This window comes from Merops nubicus, unplaced genomic scaffold (assembly GCF_000691845.1).
Source record: "Merops nubicus isolate BGI_N331 unplaced genomic scaffold, ASM69184v1 scaffold22646, whole genome shotgun sequence".
Classification (NCBI taxonomy): Eukaryota; Metazoa; Chordata; class Aves; order Coraciiformes; family Meropidae; genus Merops; species Merops nubicus.
The window spans coordinates 21,685-40,419 of NW_008615883.1; the positions used below are offsets into that span (position 1 = coordinate 21,685).

Below are 18,735 nucleotides of genomic sequence, written 5' to 3' on the forward strand. Positions count from 1 at the left end.
GTGGTTGGGAGAAGTGCCTGAAGGCTGCAAGAAAGCAAATCTTCACTCCTAGGGCATGAAGGAGGACCCAGGAACCTACAGGTCACTCAACCTCATCTGTATCCCTTGGAAGGTAATGGAGCAGCTAAACCTGGAAACCATTTCCAGGCACATGAATAGCAAGAGAATGATCAGGAGTAGTCATGCTTGACCAACCTGACAATCTTTTGTGATTAAATGACTGGCCTAGTAGATAAGTGGAAGTCAGTATATATTGTCTATCTCAACTTCAGTAAGGCTTTCAACATAGTCACTCATAAGATCCCCATGGAGAAGCTGATGAATTGTGGACTGGATGAGAAGCAAGGTGGATTGAAAACTGTCTGGAGTGCTTGGTCTAGGGAATGGTGATCAGTGGAACAGAGTCTGGTTGGAGGACAGTGACTAGTGATGAACCCCAGGGGTCAACACTGAGTCAAATCCTGTTCAACAGGTTCATTAACTATCTGGATGGTGGGGCAGAGCATATCCTCAAGCAAATTTACTGATGATGTGAAACTAGGAGGAGTAGCTGATACACCAGAGGATTGTGCTGCCATCCAGAGGGACCAGGCCAGGCAGGAGAAATGAGTTGCAATTCCCCTCGTTGATTCGCATGAGGTGTGTGTCCAGCTCTAGGCTCACCAATACAAGAGAGATATTGGGCTACTCGAGAGGGTCTAGGAAAGGGCCACTAAAAAGGTTAAGGGATTGGAGCATCTCTCTCAGGAGGAAAGGCTGAGAGGGCTGGAACTGTTCAGTCTGGAGAAAAGAAGGCTCTGGGGGATCTCATTAATGTGTGTAAATACCTGAGTGGAAGGGTAAAAAAGATGGAGCCAGGCTCTTTTCAGTGGTGCCTAGTGACAGGATCAGAGGAAATGAGCACAAACTGAAACACAGGAGGCTCTGTCTGAACATCAGGAAACATTTTTTTACTGTGAGGATGACTAAGCACTGGAACACAGAGAGGTTGTGGGTCATATATCCTTGGACATATTCAAAATCCAGCTGGACATGGTCCTGGACAACCTACTATAAGTAGTCTTGCTTGAGTAGGAGGGGCTAGACCAGATGACTTCCAGAGGTCCTTTCTAACCTCAACCATTCAGTGAGTCTGTTATGCAATGATTTCAGCTGAACTGTAAAGATGTGTACTACAACACAATACATTTGGCACTCCGAATTATTAAAGAATAACCATGTCAAATGTCCAGATCTTTCTGAAGGCCTGGTGAATGTCTTAGATTCAGTAAGCCAAAATCACTTTGCATACTTATTTACTATTTACTGTGACATTAGGTACGATTACTCTATTTTTCCTTTATAGAATTATCATTATTGTTTCATGGCAAAATGCATGTATTTTTAGCTCCCATGTTGGAGCTGACTTAATGAAATTGATTCTTGTTTTTATAAACTAAATGTCAAGAAGAAGGTGTAGATATCTAGAAGTCAGAAGAAGTTCTTACTGCTGATCTGAGTGTGTTATCTGCAGCATCAGTTGACTGGAAGGGAAAAGGTTTATTAGAAGACTTACAATGGGCTAGAACTTGGGGCAATCAACTATTATGCATTGCTAGCTATAGAGTTAAAGTTGTACATAATGTGTAAAAGTTCTGAAAAGACAGTCCTAATTCATAGTTATAGTGCTAGAAATGATCAGTTACTAAGCTTGCCTAGACATCTGATGAGCAATCTAAATATAATTCAAGCTGATGAGGTGATCAAATGTTTTGATTAAGTTTCTGAATGAAGATTATATGGAAGTTGGGAACATCACAGCAAGTTGATGTCAGTCCCAGAATACAAGTCAGTGAATCTTGATCACCCCTTTTCCTCCTCCAACAAAAAAAGAGTTCAAGTTCCCTACTCCTAATCATTAACTAAGTCAGTTTGGAGCAACCTAAGGTCTCAGCTGTTGCCTGTGGAATAAAGCAGATGGTTTGGTCAGCAGTCTTGACTACACAGGTACACAAGAATCCTGTGGGCTACTCAGGAAAAGCAAGGGAACAATCAGTGATGTGAGTTGGAATGCCCTCAGAAACTCACAGGTGATCTAAAGTTTTGCTTGCTCATATCGAACATGGTAGCAACAAGCTAAGAAAGAGGGGCTGTAATAGCTCAGTCAGTTATAGCTGACACAGTCTTCACCAGTAAAATCCACTGTTATCTTTCTTCTGTAAAGTTACAGCCTTGGCATTGGGTAGATTAGTTTCAAAATGTCCCATTTATCAAAATAACTTTTTGTTATAGTCCTTCTGAAACTGGCTTATAATTGCTGGGGATTATTTTGAAGAACAAACACTACTTACTGGAGGCTTTAAACCTTTAATGCAATCATAAAAGTTCCAAAAGGTAGCTTTACAGGCAGTTTGAAAAGTGAGATCAGAAGTTAGGAAGGAGGAGGCCCAAGTTGTTGAAAATGACCTTGTACAAGAAAGAGATCAAGTTGGGGGAGAAAAAAAGCAAAGCACCATGAAAACAGGTAAAAATTGTCTTGAAAGAGAAGACTGATTTCAAGGAAGAATAAATAAGTACTAAAGGAGCACAGTCAGTGTTTCATTTCCGAAATTCTCATCTACTTAATCTAAATACCTTAACTTTAAAATTCCTTGTCTATGTTCCCAAATGTAGAATTACTTTGATTAATTGTATTTGAATTATTAATCACTTCTGCAGAGTTTCTGAAGTGGTGGGTTAAAGAAGGAAGATGCCCAGTAAGTCCTTCCTCACCTATTTGAGCACTGAAAATGCTGGTCCTGATACTACTGAAAATAGTTTCTACCCATACGTTGCATTTCAATCCTTTCATAAAGTAACCTTTAAGAATGTATCATTCAATATTTATGGGCCAACATTCAAGTTGCTCCACTGGAACACTTTTTTCCCCAAAGTTTTGAAATTAATTCTTAATTTCATAATGTATTTCATTTTCTTATGGGAAAGGAAAGTTGAAGTTAACCAAGAAAAGCAGGCAAAAATCAAAGCCAGAAGTAAAGATGGCTATAAGTCTGTTATTCACTAAAGGGACTCTGTTGGTGTTCCAACCCTGGAAGCTTTAAACTCAAACACAGGGACCAAATTTTGTTGCTATATGCCCCGAGAAAATAATATTTATATGGAATATATTAGAACATTTCCAAATACTAAATATGCATAAATAAAGTATTTGGAACATGAAAGGGAGTAAGCTATTTGTTAAATAAATTCTAGAAAATATTTGTTGAGTGACTGGAAGGAGACTGCTACAATTTTGACTTAGCTATGAATGCAGATTCTTCCCTTTAGCAGAGCAAGGACAAATATTTATCTTACTTTTTTTGAGTTAGAAATGAAAATTATTTATATCTTTATTTTTACAGCTCCTAGGTTTGTGGTTCTACTCTGTGACTACTCAGAAATCAGTAATGTCTTTCAGTGTTCTATTTCCTACTTATTTTCCCTCTCATCTATCTGTATGATACACTAATTTCCTGCCTTGTGTATTGTGAGTTTCCACCCTCTGCTTGGTCGTCTTCTCATGTTCTTCTTTTAGATTTCTCTACCAAAATCCTTTATGCTTTCTTTTCAGTGCCAGGTCCTGCTTTTGAATGTCTTTCCTGACACCACTGTCTAGCTTCAATTTCTCTATCCTCATAACTGCTTTTCCACTTATGGTGTATATTAATCAAAAGACCATAGTTTATTTATTACTCTTTTTTTTATATATATATATGAGCACTACTGTTAACTTTCTGTATATAGAAGTAGCCCAAACTACACTGACAAATGTATATACTAAAATAAAATATATCATATTTCCAAAAAGCACACAAATATAATTCTGCCTTTTCCCCATTTGAATCCTCCTCCATGATATCACGTCATACATTCTGTAACAAAGAGTGACAAATCTGAAAAGACTTTATAATGTGTTTGATCTCAGAGTACCACAAATAGCTACCTATGGGATTGTGTACTGGGGTATCACCAGAAACATCACTCTTTGTGAGGTGGAAATTTGACTGAGCCAAATAAATGGATATCCCTCAGGCACCTGAAGTAGGAAGTTGAAGTGGGTTTAAATTTATCTGAAGGTAGAAGGCTTCATATCTCTTGAGTTATTGAACTGTCTTCATTTTTGCAATTTTATTTTTACTCTCCCTTTCTTAGATATTCCTAATTTGATATTAGGAAATGTCAAAGAGAGAGTATAACAGCTCAAAAACATCACCAAAGGTTTATTACAACTTGACAAGATGCTACAAGGCAGAAGGGGTAGCATCTCTTCTACAATCTGTCTTTATGAATTGTTCTGATGGTAAACCTTTGCTCTCAAGCAGAAAGTATTGCTGTAAGACATGTTTTATTAGTGGGTGGTTTCACTTAGAGACAGACATATGTACTCCATATGGTCTTATTTATCCCAGAAAGGTCTATTGCCTGATGGCTGGAGCCATAAAGGAGTGGATTTGACGGTCTAGACTGTCCCTTTTTGTTCCTAAGTTTCCAAGTTCCTCGTTTTTCTGTATATGGAAGAATATACTCAAATGTTACATTAGATGGAACAAAAAGCAATTATTTCTGTAAGGAGTTACAGGATCTTATATTGTGCACTTTCTTTGCGCACTCTTAACCAGCCTAGGTTTGGGGTGAAATGCTCACCCCAAGGACAGAAATGTTACCTTTAATGTCTTACCTGGCCGATGTGCCTTTGGAACTGCCATGTTCATCACTCGCCCTCCATCCTGAGGTTTGGGGGGGGATGCAGTAAACCTGCAAATCCCCGACTCTGACGGTGTGCTTGAGGTCAGACTGTCTGTGTAGTCATTAGTCCCTGCCGTGAGCTGCTCCGACGATGTGTCTGATATGAAGCATTCTGTAATGGTGAACTTGGCATGTCTCAGCTGCTCTTCCATTTTGGCGTGCTCATATGCTCTTGCTAGCTCTTCGTATGTTGAGGAGGCACTTTCTGTGGAGACCATGCTGCTTCTTGCTCGATCTAAACATCAGAAGTATAAATAATGGGAGGAATAAAGCATCCACTCAGCCCTTTTTGGAAGTAAAGCTATGACCGTGGTAGTATTTCTTCATAAAATGAAGAACCCTTGAAATTATCAAGGTGATTTAAATGAGTCTGCTTCACTATAAATGTCTGCACAATTTTTAGCTCTGTCAGTTCTTTGATAATTACAGATAATCTAAAGTGAAGTCTTATTCTGCCAGCAGCGTTATCTGGCTTAGCATTACATTTTTGGTTTAGAAGAAATAACCTTTAATACATGAAAAAGGTTGGTGTTTTTTGTTTGTTTGTTTGTTTGTTTGTTTTTCATAAAGTGATTTCTCTAAAAGTCAACTACCTTAAAAAAGTTAGAAAACTATAAAACAAATTTACGAAAAAGAGGAAGAGCTTCTTTACATTACCTTTTTAATGCATCTCAGAAATATTTCTGTTAGGTGATGTCTAGGTGAGAAAGAATAGTCTTTTTGTATCTATTTTAATATTTTTTTTATTTTTTTTTTTTTTTTTTGGAATAGCCCTGAGGAGAAGGTCAGATATAAAGGCAGTGCACCTCAGACATTTTCTCTGACTGAGACACTCGTTTCATACAGAACAAAAGTCTTAAAAAAGCTGTGTTTTTTGGTGGCTACCAGCCTGCAATCATTCAGATGTCTTTTTTTCAATCCCCCTGAAGCTAATGGGGGCTTCATATTTGGCACACAGGCTATAGTGACCTACAGGATGGTCTTCTCTGCTAATGATTTCCTGAGAATATCAGTATTTCTTAAAGAAGCGCTGTTATTGAGGATGTAAATGGCTACAAAAGTATTGTGGAAACGAATTACACGTTTCTGTGGGGACAAATCTCTGGTCTTTTGCACCCATCACACTTCTACTTCAGTGGGCTGGAAGAGCAGAGGACTTTCAAAAGTTCCTTGGGCAGAAGTCATGTTTAATCAGAAGATCTGTACAATGTCAGACATTGCTGGTGATGTTCAATAAACAGGCACAATGAAATAGCTAATTTATAAAAATGGACTTCTATAGCAGCCAGAGGCAACCGTGGTGTTATTGCCAATATTTATCTTTTTTTTTCTGTACTAGGATACTTGCATCTGTTTTCATTGAGCACAAAGAACAACACTCTTGTTACTTGTAAATAAGAACATATGTTATATAAAATGACAAGTACTTCTACAGTATGCTGTAACTTGCTTAAGAATTTGAGATGTGTGTTGTGTTCCCCTCCCCCCCAAAAAACATAGTTCTGTTTCTCACATTTGGTTGAAATTTAAACCAAAATGATGTCTTGCCAAATTTCTCATCAACTGGAAACTCCTGGAAGGCTACAGTTGTCCAGTGCCATAGAGCAGTGTCTGTAAATATGATGATCATGCAAAGGTCCCACTTTGGCCCATAAAGGTTAGGACCTGAAGCTTCCCATATCCCACACCCTGGGGAGACTATTCCACAAAGAATCTACTTGAATACCTACTTTAGATGTGATGAAAGTTCATCCAAGGCCATGGTGAACTTCATGAAACTTAGACTCATAAGAAAATTTCTAACAACTTCTAGTCTGAACATTTGAACTTAGCTGCAGCTGTGAATTGCTGCAATACATTTCTCCTAAGCTTAAAAGCTCCTGCTTTGTAAACCTGGAATTGTTTTGATAAGAAGTGCTGTATATCAACTACATCAACTAAATTCAGAAATATGATATCCATATATTGGAAAAGTGATCAATTGTGCACTTGGTTCTTGAACAAATAATTTGGCTACCTCTATTATAATGTTTATTTAGAAATGTTAAATTTCTGAAGTACTTAGATTAAGTTGAGTCTATTCCCAGAAACCGAGAGGCATAATAGAGCTACATTTTGGCATGAGAAAACCTTTCTTGAGCATGATCTAAAGCTTGTTATCCCTTACATAAATCCCTGTGTGTTCAAGGGTAGACACAGAGTAGGAAAGTAGCCATGTTAAAACAGATTATGAAGTCTGTTTACAAAATGGTGTGTAGTTTGCTTATTAAACCACACAGCAAATTGAATTCTCTGCCCTTTGCCATGTGCATTAGAAACTATCCTTAGGTGAGAAAATGCTGGAACACATGCGAGAGCAGCTGATATATGGAATGTCTACAAAAAAAGTTTTGGAGATAAACTTGCTGTTTATATTTGTATCTGTACAGCCATTAGAGTTACTCCTAAAGCTAGATGATAATTCCACCTGAAGAGATCAGGATGAAGTTTGTCAACTGGCTACAGGTATCTACTGAGTGCCATTACCCTGTGGAGTCAACACAGGGGTCTAAAAGCTTAAGAGGATGCACTGTGAAAAGATGAAAACTCCCACCCATAGATTAATGGATATAAGGAAAGACAAATGCTTCTTCTTATAAAGAGAATAAAACCAATCATACTGGTTTTCATGGTGAAAGGCCAATTACACCTAATGCTTTGTATCTTTAGCCCATAGATTTTTGACATGACAAATGCTTTCAGGATAGAAGGTAGGGAATTCCTTCCAAGGACCAAATCATGGATTTGCTTCTGTCAGGCATACCTTTGAATATTATTTTATCTTTCTTTATATTTTCTTTATATTTCTTTATTTTTCTTTATATTTAACCTTTATTATATTTACTTCATTACTAGTTTATTGTTTAATAATTTACTTTATTTGTCTTTTTCTGATGCTTGTTCAGTGTAAGGCAGAATATAAAGTTGTTTTGTGTTTTTTTTTTTTTTTCCAGTTACAATTGCATTTATAATGTCAAGATATCAAGAAGACATGAAGACTGCAGGCAGAATATGTGTTCATTGTGTCCCCACTTGTCATCCAGAGGAATAAAATCTATGCTGTTTCTCAGGAAAATCAGAGGTAGCTGCTGCAGTATTCAGTGATATGAATGGATTTTGACTTGAACTCTAATTTCAGATTTTTTTCCTCTCCTTATTTCTAATTAGAATAAACCCTGTGAACATATTACATGAATGTGAAAAGGAAAATGCAAACCTTAATGTAGCTTAAACCTTAGAACCATTCCACCTATTATTCAGGCATATTTTTAGTTGCTAATACTGCCCCTTCCTGGTCAATGACATTTCATGCAGCAAATTCTCCCACCTTTTCCTTCCAGATACAGGAACTACAGCACTTCAGCTACAGGAAAAATTACCGCCATAACCTTTCAAAGGACTCCAGTATGCATGTGTGGCATGAGGGACCATGGGCACAATGTTTGTTATCATTAGCACTCTGCATTTGTGCCACCCCTTATAAATAACCTAGAGAAAAATTAATGACACCTAAGCACCTAATGAAGCACATCAAGGACCAAGAAGGTTACTGCAGCTCTTGCAGTCCCATTTTCACAGCTCAGCCCCACCTGTACCTGTGTCCTGTGAGGGGCTGACGCTGTAGCTGTCGCTTTCCTTGTCCACTGATCCCGCTGGCCTGGGGGTGGGCAGCCTCCAGTCTGTGGTGAGGGTATGAGCTGATATGGTGGGGTGAGGTCTGTTGAGGGTCCACTGACTAGCATAGCGGTTGCGAGCTGTGGGTCCGGTTTTGGCACTCCTCCTTGTGGTAGGATCTGTAGTGGATAACAGAGAGAGTCTTTGCCACTAGGCTCTTGAATTGATAGGGAAACACGCTCTGTCAGAAGAGGACGGCCACTGAAATCATGTTGCTTAAAAAACACCCCAAAACATCTTTGTGGGGAAAAAAAATGTACTGTGAAATTGGTGTTCTTTACCAAACTGCTTAAATTTCTTTGAAATATCCTCCTTCTAATGAAACCATACATTTTAAAAAGGATGCAGCTGAAGAGCTGAGAGCCCCTCCAATCTCCCGTTGACATATTCATTATCCCTTTACTCCAGCACAAGTAGTTCTCCACTACTGAAACCACTCTGAGATGCTAAAGAGCACAAGGCAAGTAGATCTGGGTGGGGATTTCACACGGTATCTCAAGAGAAGTGTAAGTTACCAGCATAGATGTGCTTTCAGAAACACCCTACACCAGATACTTGCTCTCAGTTTGTAAAAATGTGTTCAGAAATATGGTGATATAATTTCCTATTCTGGACATTTTACTGTCTTATGGTATTAACCAGCTACAGTTTCCCCATTTTTTAGCAAGTAGCCAAGACATAAAACATAACCTGTAGTAGTGACATCAGAGCTTCACTAGGAATAGGTTCATAAAGTTTTGATTGTTTAAAAAAACCATTATTAGATAAATACATTTCTTAAACTTTAAAAATCATCTGCTACTTGTTTAAGGTCACTAACGTTTTAGTTTTTATTATTCTAGAGATTAATAGGCAATGAAGAGAGTAAAAGTGAACTATCTGCCAAAATGACCTCCTTAATTTTGTTAATACTCTGTAAAAGTGAAGCTTGTACTTCCTCACAAAGTAAGTGGAATAGAAAAATCACTATGTGGCAAATACAAAGTGACTAAATCAGCACTGAAGGATTTCTCTTCAAAGCTTCTGAAAGGATATTGCTAACAATAGAGAGAAAAGGTATTAGAAATGAAAAATTCTAATCTATTCAAATGTTCTTTGACATTCAAATGGTAAAGTTGTCAGTCTTTGAGGTAAGAGACTTTAGGAGAAGCAATTTAAAGAAAAAAACAATACCCAGATAATGACTCTGAGCATTTTGTCTGCCTAAGCATTCTCAGGAAGAATTTGTATTCGGCTGCTTCAAAGAAACAAGGTATTTATTTACAAATATCAGCTGTGGTCTGATCCTTCTCCTATTTCACATCTTCCCCCTAGAGCAGTGGAAAAATATGAACATGGTGCCATTGGTAATTGATCCTCCTGGTAGTGCAGCACAAAGCTGCCTCACATGCCTAACATTCACAAATGCACTTGGCATGACATGACCCACCTGTCAGTCTAAACCACCACTTGCCCCAGCTGGGGAAAGTTTGCATGTGACTATTGTGTGGCCAGAAGTGAACCCTGTGCCTGCTTCGACAGAAGGCATGGAGGACAGAAGGAGAGTATTGGGGGGAAATCTCTTGGCATGGTGCTGGGACTGCTTGGTTTGTAGAAGAGAAGAATCAGGGGGATCTCATCAAGGTATATAAAGAACTGAAGGGAAGGTGCAAAGAGGACAGAGTCAGGCTCTTTCTGGTGGTGTCTAGTGACAGGACCGGACGCAATGGCCACAAGGTGATAGGTGGGAGCTTCCTTCTGAACATCAGGAAACACTTTACTGTGAAGGAGGCTGAGCACTGGCAGTTTTCCTAGGCAGGTGGAGTCTCCATACTTGGACATATTCAAAGTCGTCTGAGTATGGTCCTAGGGCAACCAACTCTGGCTGACCTAGCTTTAAGCAGTGGGGGTGGACCAGCGAGTGCCCAGGCGTGCCTTCCAACCTCAACTATTCTCTGATCCCATAACTCAGCAGGCTTTTGTCAGCCATTTGAAGGAGGTGGAAGAGCCTGCTGCCAGCATGCAGGAGGTCAGTGTTCATCCTGCTGAGCATCTGCTGAGCAGTGGCTCTGCACCAGCTGAGCTATGCCTACATAAAGGACTCTGCAGCACAGGTGCAGAAAGCTCCAGAGGTGCCTGTGTGATGGAGAACAGTGCACATCTGGTGCCCTGGCTGTTAAGCCAGCTCTGTTGTCATGTGCTGAAACATAGCTGTACAGAGCTGAGGTGAGCAAGCCAAAGGCTCACACAGCAGACCTCTTTTATGTAAGTATTATACCCTCTTTTATATGTATTATACAAAAGAACTAGAGAACAACTTTATAAGTACTGTAAGGGAATATTTGCCAATCGGTGGGTGTTAGTGTGCTCAGATGGTAGGATTCATAACCTTCAAGCCACTAAATGGGGCACTGCTCCCCTCTTCACAGAGAAAGATGTGGGTCTAGACAAAATCTCATAGCACAGCCTCTATCAAAGCTATATTAGTGTCTTAAATCCAGAAAACACTACCTAAGAGCCTTTGATCCAGCCTTGTGCAGTGCTGCAATCAGATCGTTGTTGTGCAATAAAAGTGATGGTGGATTTCTACTTCCAAACTTGGCTGGACATAGATAATACTCTTACATGAGTTAAATCCAAGTTTAATTTGAAGGAAATCTCTCCCTGAATTCAGGGGAATGAAACACATAACTGTACATGAAAAAAAGGATTAAGTACAGAATATGCTGATGCTATAGCATGCTGTGGCATGCAACTTTGGGGTGATGCCTCTTTCCTTATTAGAAAAGACAGGGTTGGTAAACAATGGAGAGTCCATTATGCACTCAGACAATCTTGATCTGTCAACATAATAAAAATTATAGTATGATATTTTTGCTTTTAGTGAGTAGGCTAGCTAGCATGTACATGAAATAAAGGAGTGAGACAAAAGTGGCAGCAGAAAGGAAACAAATGTCATATCTTGACTCTTCTAATTCAAATGTCGTGACTCCCAACAGACGAAAAATGGTGGTGCTAATCTAGTCCTCAAGAAATAACTAACCATGTCTTAAAAATGTCAGAATTAGAAAGGCAGAAAGGTTAGGACGAGAACAACTATCATTTATAAAGACTGGGGTGGAAATGAAATGAAAGTTTTTCAAATAATCTACGTTCTAGAAACAGAGCTTCACTGAACTCACCAAATAAACAAATTCTGAAACAGTCAGGGGACACAAATAATGCAAGAGATTTTAAAAATTGAACACTGCTAGTGAACTATACTTTGGTAATATCCCTAAGTATTCATTCAATCTAGTAATTGTTTTCAATTTACATAGATATGGAGCATATTCACAAGATAAATAAGAAGACTGGATTGCAACAATATATTAATTCATGATACTATTTTAGGAATAACTCCACATGAATATATCCGGAAAAAAATCTAGTAACTGAAAGTGGAAATACAACTTGTTCAGAAAAGCAATAATGAGAAATGTATTTTTTGCCTGATGGAGAGGTAAGGAGGGAAGATATATATTGAAATACAATAAAGATTGATCACCAAGAAAAAAAACATATTAGACACTAAAAGCCATTGAGTAAATTTAGACAATAAATTCTAGAAATTAAAACCTAGCATGCATTTGCTTTAACAAGAGTCAAGTATGAATTATTTCAAATTATACCTACATTTCAGAAGCATACCCAGTTTTTACCATATTGAATCACTAAATGCAATTATATAAGAAATATTCTCCGCTGACCTAAATATCTTTCTTTCAACTTTCAGACAGAAGAAGAAGCCCCATGAGGATGCAAATGCCAGATCACAGCATTAATTTTCTTACAGCTTTCTACTCTCTACATAACATATTCTCTTATGTGCTTACTTGTTCCTGGACGGGCATCAGAAACATCTACCAGTGGTCCTGTAGCTTGTGACACAGACTGGTAATGTACTGTGTGGGTGACAGTCAGTGACTTCTGCTTAGATGTCTCTCCAAAGTCAGCATCAGTGAGGAGTACCGTTGATCTGTCATCTATAAGTAAAAAAAAAAAAAACAAACAAACCATCATATAATGATTAACAAAATTTAGGTTTGCCTTTGTAAGAGGTTTACAGCAGCTCCTCAGACATTTTAAGCTGGGCACCACCACAGACAGTGGCAGCTCCCTCTCCTCTGCAGGACTGAAGCTGTGTATTACAGCTTGGGTGCCTGTGGATTCAAACCGAAAGGTCATACAAGATTGGAGAATAAGTGTAATTTTCATGTCCATGTTTGTGATTTCACCTTAGAGATATGCAGCTGAGACAGACTATTAAGCATGCTTACAGAAAGCTAGTTTGTGTGTAATTTGGCTCTAATTCCTTCTTTCCCATCTTTTGAATACTGGCCTCTTCCTCTTCATTCTCAAAGAGCTCAGCTGAGCTTTTCAACAACATATTAAATTTATTTCTTTTTATTAACACAATTAGTAATGTCCTTGGTGAAATTGCCCATATCTTCCCAAAAGAGGGTTGTTAGGTAATGTGGCTAACTAACACTCTACCAGTCAGTTTTCTTTCCAGAGACAGAATATTGCAGAGGTGATGGTTACGACCCAAGACCATTCCTGGGGAGCTGCTTGTAAGCACCTGAGTACTGTAGTGAAGACAATGGAAATATAATTGCAGGGCTGCTAAGCATCCTTAAGTCCAGTGTTTTGTTGTTCAGGAAGCTCAGGGCTAAGTCCTACCTGCTCTCTCTACAACAGACCTCACTACTGTAGGTCTGAAAAAGCAGCTTTGGGGAGCTTTATATGAATTGTGTAAGTTTCTCTCAACATAGTTCAGCTGACTGTGGGCTTTCCTCTAGACCCAAAGAAAGGTGCAAGATGAAGCCTGAACTTGGGAAGGAATGGAAGAAGAAGGAGACTGATGACCTTTACTACTGTATGCTTCTGTTGCCTGTTGCTTCCCTATGGGATAGGATATATTCATCAAATTTCTGCACAAACCTGCAGAAAGCTAGTGCCATACTGAATTTTTTTTTTTTTTTTTTCTTTCTTTCTTTCTCTCAGTTGTGATCTCTGTATTTTATTGCTTTTGTTCCAAAGAGCAATCTGGTCCACTTGGTCATGGAAGTTTTAACATCACTAAATCTTCCACTGACTTTGTGCTTGCAGAACAACTATTTGCCTGCTATCGGACTTTCTTTTGCATTTGTTACAATCTTTTTATCCATAGGAACAATAAAAGCCACAAGGAGTTCCTGGTAGACTGTGCTGTATAGCTTTGTAATATATTTGCAGAGACTGGCAGCAGTTTGGCTTCTGTGCATTTACTAGTCAGCAGAGGTTAATCCGCTTCTTCCAAGCATTACTGTTTTGTTGGGATTTTTTCCTTTTTTTTTTTTTTAACTTGACAAGACCCCATTAAGGAGAACAGTTCTGCACAATAACCTAAGTAGCATTTTTTACCCAAAGAAGGCCATAAATAGAATAAGTATTATGGAATCAAAGTACTCTGTCTCTGGCAAAAGATGAGCTCTTATTCAGGTTGGAAATAAAGCCTCTTGGCAGTAAACTATGTCAAAGACTTCCAAAGCGCTGGCTTATTCTGAGTGCTGTGTGGATAGCTGACTATTACCAAAGTACTGATCACATTGCTACAGTTAAGGCACTAATAGTACTTCCATTATAACCTCCTACTGCTCAGCAGCTGTAACTCAAGAGTAAAAACTGTCTTCAGGATGAAGCCTGGCACAAAAAAAATGCATCACAGAGGCAAACTTTTGGAAACTCAAATCAGGATTTTAAAAAAAAGTCTGTATTTCATGTGAAGGTCTTGTTTTCAAATCTGCAGCACAAATTGAAACGTAGCCTGAGGCTACCCCCCATGCCAGGTCGACAGCAAATGTGACAGGGTGTGGGGATAAGGCAGCTTGTCCCTACTCAGTGCAGGCATGCACAGGAAATGCAGACATGGTGCTCCCAGCCTGAGAAGGCACACTGCCCCTGGAGTGCTGTTACATTCTCAGCCATCACGGGTGTCTTCTACACAAAGTTTGATCCAAAGAAGTCAGAAGTCTAACAAGATCAGTCATTCCGGAGGGTCTTGTCACAGCGTGTTCCCATATAGTCAAAAGATTAGGCTGTATTTTTATGCTGTTGAGATTTCTGACATCTTGTGTTTAAAATATTTGGAAAACAAACCCCAACACCAAACAATTCTATTTCTCATGACAGTTCAGCTGTGTGCCAGCCACATGAATAATCTTGTTCTCTGCTGTGTGAAACAGTTCAGATTTTAATTTTGCATAGATACACAAAAGTTGAAAACTGATCAAAATATTGAAATACCATTTGCTGCGAACAGGTGGATACAATGTGCAACATGTAAGTTTTAGAATTTGGCTGCTGCAAATCTTTAAATACTGATATTATAGTTTCAGAATTTCATATTCCTTATGAGTAATGCCAGCAATGCAACTGTCTAGTCAAAGCCAAAAGAGAAATCAAAATGAAAATCATAAAGCTGCCAGTCTTCATTTACATGTTCTTCAAGTGTCTCTTTCTGCCAGATTCATTTTCTTAATGTTCTGCATTATTTTAAATACTGTACTGAGATCACTTAAAGTAGAAAATTATTCAAAGGGGAGAAAAAAAAAATCAGTTCAGTTTTCAAACACGTCAAATTACTTTGTTGCTCTTTTTTTTTTTCTTGATGTGTGCAGTGGGGAAAAAGTGTGGGGTAAACGAAGTCCACCTAAAGTGCCTGTTGCATTAACCAGTGGAAACAAGCCCAGCAAAAGTTTACCAATGGTCTCCATTGTGTCCCTCTCCTCAATCAGAAGCTGTGCTCTGGGAATGTCTATGTGCATCCTCAGTGTTTGCTGCTGCTTATTAAGCGTATCTGATGTCCTGGTGTTCTTGCTAAAAACAAAAGCAAAGTGAACACATTAACATTTAGCCTAAATGAAAAGATATTTGTAAGCTTCCTAATTTAAACCTGTACAGTTAAAACAAACAAACAAGCAAACCAACCTAAAACAACCCAAACCCCAACATAACCATAATCAGCATAAATACCCATACATCTTATTTTTCTATCTTGAGAACAAGTGCATGACATTAATTTATTGCACATGATGAGCAGTTGAATCAATGCATAGTATTGAAGGATTTAGTCTATTCTTTTTTAGTAGGAATATCGTGAAAACTTCATATAGGTTGCTGTGCTTCAAGTGTTATCAGATAATGAAATTAGTAAAAACACTTTACAAGATGGAACTTTTCTTTCACTCCTCATGAATATGAGTAAAGAAACACAGAGCTGATCAAACAGATTGGTATGAAAACGATTGAGTAATTTCTAATTACTTTTTTAACTTTTCATTATTTTTCATTAGATAAATTCCAAATATCGCTAGAACTGATAAAGGAAAAAAACAAATTAATAGCATGGGGATTCCATTAATAAATTGCATGAAATAAATAAAGGTTTTAGTCCCATTGATGTTCCAAGATGAAAACTGCAAATCCTGTTTACATTCATGGATTATTTCTAATTGATTGATGCAATATTCTGAAAAAAACATAAACCAATTGTTCTATCATCATGTAAATTGAAACAATTTCATTTTGAAGTTTGTGGACCAGAAAATGACTTCTTAAATGAGCTGTCTACTGAAAGCAAATGAAAACGGGTAGTAAAACTGAGTGGTACAATAGTTTCTAATACTGAGATTGCACCAAGAAAACTTCAGATTGCACTGAAAAAACAGGGACTTTATTTGCAAATACTTCTCTGTGCAGGGAGGCTGAGGAAAGTTAAGACAAATCAGCCAGTGGTGTGATCCAAACACTCACACTTCAAAGAGCTTTAAAATCCAAGTGGAGGCTCATTTTCTAGTGTAAAATAGCTGTATGTCACTTGGTTTAAGTCTCTTTTGAAAACGAAATATTGTTGCTAATGGAGTCAGCAGAGGACTATTAAGCTGCTTGATGATAAGCTCACTTCTTCCCTCTACATAGGATTTTAATGCATGTGTGATGAGCTCACATCTCTAGACAATTTGCCTTAACTTCCTGCTGTGGCTCCATGTGAGCAAGACCTAACTATTGCAGGCTTGGAAGTTCTCCTACAGTCCTTTTTAAGAGAAATTTCCTTGCCATGTGGTCAGTGATTCTGCTTAAAATCCAAGGGTGAGATCTGCAAGGCACACAGGCACACATTTCTGTCGGATTCTCACCTTCTGACTTGCCCTGCTTTTGTGGTCCCCGACATTAGCACTATCTACACATCTCAGACTTTAATATCTGTCTTTACCTGTGTGGTTAGGTGGACTGTTGCCATCATGTACAGATGGATAGCTGAAATGCACTCAGACAGCGTACAACTGGTGCCTCATTTAATCATTTTGGAAGCAAAATATCAGGAGAGCTACCCAAGGGCTGCCAGACTTTTCCCCATATATGATCAGTGGCGAATAGTAGACACAGTGCCTTATTAAACATATAAATTTTCTAAGACATTTAGGATCCTAAAATGCAGATAAATTCCACACTGATGTTCTTGAAGTCTCTGCAAAGTCTCTGCATGTATTAGATGCTGCTCTCCTATTGGTTTCCACTCAAGCTGCTGAAATATTAAGAGAATCATAGACTAACATATCATCCACACACCAAATATGCTTGAATATGTGCCCTTGAAGAGTCAGACCACTTTGAACTTGTCCAAGATTGTAAAGCAAATGTGATCAAGTAGGAAACTGAATTTGAGATCCAATTTCAGTCACTAATCAGTAATCCAATGGTTATAGGATATATGCAATCAGGTACATACAGAATCTGTGCCATACATAATTGAGCCTAATAATTGCATCATTGTATGCCTCCTCCACTCACCAGGGACATAAATACTTCCAGGGATGGTGGCTCAACCACTTCACTTGGCTGCCTGTTCCAATACTTGACAACCCTTTTAGTAGAGAAATTCTTCCTAATCTCCAATCTAAACCTTCCCTAGTGCCATCCAAGGCCATTTCCTCTTGTCCTGTTACTTGGGAGAAGAGACTGACCCTCACCCTTGCTACAGTCTCCTTTCAGGTAGCTGTAGAGGCTCATAAGGTCTCCCCTGAGCCTCCTTTTCTCCAGGCTAAACAGCCCTAGGTCCCTCAACCACTTTTTATAAGACTTGCAGCCTAGACCCTTCACCAGCTTAGTAGTTTGCACATTTGGACAAGCTCCAGCACCTCAATGTGTTTCTTGTAGTGAGGGGCCCAAACCTGGACACAGTATTCAAGGTGAGGCCTCACCAGTGGCAAGTACAGGGGAATGATCACTCCCCTAGTCTTGCTGGCCACACTGTTTCTGATACTAGCCAGGCTCTTGGCCTTTTTGGTCACCAGGACACGCTGTTGACTCGTACTCAGCTGGCTGTCAAGCAACAACTTCAGGCCCTTTTCTTCCAGGCAGCTTTCCAGCCACTCTCCCACAAGCCTGTAGCATTGCCTGGGGTTGTTTTGGCCCAAGTGCAGGAGCTGGTACTTGACCTTGTTGAACCTCATACAGTTGGCTTTGACCCATAGATCCATCCTGTTCAGATCAAATCAGACATCTTCCTCAGAGAATGCAGACCCCAAAATCTCAGTGAGAGCTAGAAGATTTTCTGAAGTCTGAACACTCTATATTCCTACTATTGCTAAGTACTCAACCTCACAGAAAGCGTTGTTTGCACCACAGGGAGAAGGAGGACAGTTCCCCAGGTCTGCAGCTATATTGCTCACCTGACAAGATAGAATTCTGAATTCCATCCTTGGCTCCAGGGATAGCTTTATGCAAAACATGTGGAAAATCCCTCAAGCTAAAACTGGAACCTAGGCCTCTCTATATTTAGAAAAATTCCCTACTGTGCTAGAGATTTATGCTTGGTTTTGTGTGATCTCTCCTCCTCCTTACTGGTCTAATTAATTCTCCTGTATGCAGCAGCATGGTGACATGGAGTGTCTAAATAGAGAACAGACAATTGGAGATAGCAAGTGGGTTGCTGTTGATTAACATGCTATCTCTTTCTGGCTCAAGGAATTTTGAGTTCTGCAGATCACAATAGCTCAACTTTCAGGTTCTAAAAACCTAAACTGCCAACAGTAATTAATGCCTCTGGAACTGGCAATGAGACAGAGATTTTTAGGATTGCAGTTTTGAAGTTTGGTGCCCAGGTATTTTCTGACTTAAAAAAATTCAGGCATCAAACAGTCTGGTGGCTGAGGAGTCAAAAGATTATTTTTTTAAGGGGAGGAAACGTATATA

The 18,735-nt window shown here is 38.9% G+C and overlaps 1 protein-coding gene across 1 annotated transcript in view; it reads right to left on the bottom strand.

Moving 5' to 3' along the window:
• LOC103775236 (Down syndrome cell adhesion molecule-like) overlaps positions 1–16,711 on the bottom strand; it is a 32,059-nt gene extending 15,348 nt beyond the window's left edge. Inside the window, exons 1-5 of the mRNA XM_008942681.1 lie at positions 16,677–16,711; positions 15,242–15,357; positions 12,333–12,482; positions 8,400–8,597; positions 4,697–4,999 (exon numbers count right to left, since the gene is read on the bottom strand). Coding sequence (XP_008940929.1) covers positions 4,697–4,999; positions 8,400–8,597; positions 12,333–12,482; positions 15,242–15,357; positions 16,677–16,711 — 802 coding nt within the window. The remainder of the gene's footprint in view (positions 1–4,696; positions 5,000–8,399; positions 8,598–12,332; positions 12,483–15,241; positions 15,358–16,676) is intronic.
• Between the last annotated feature and the right edge of the window lie 2,024 nt (positions 16,712–18,735).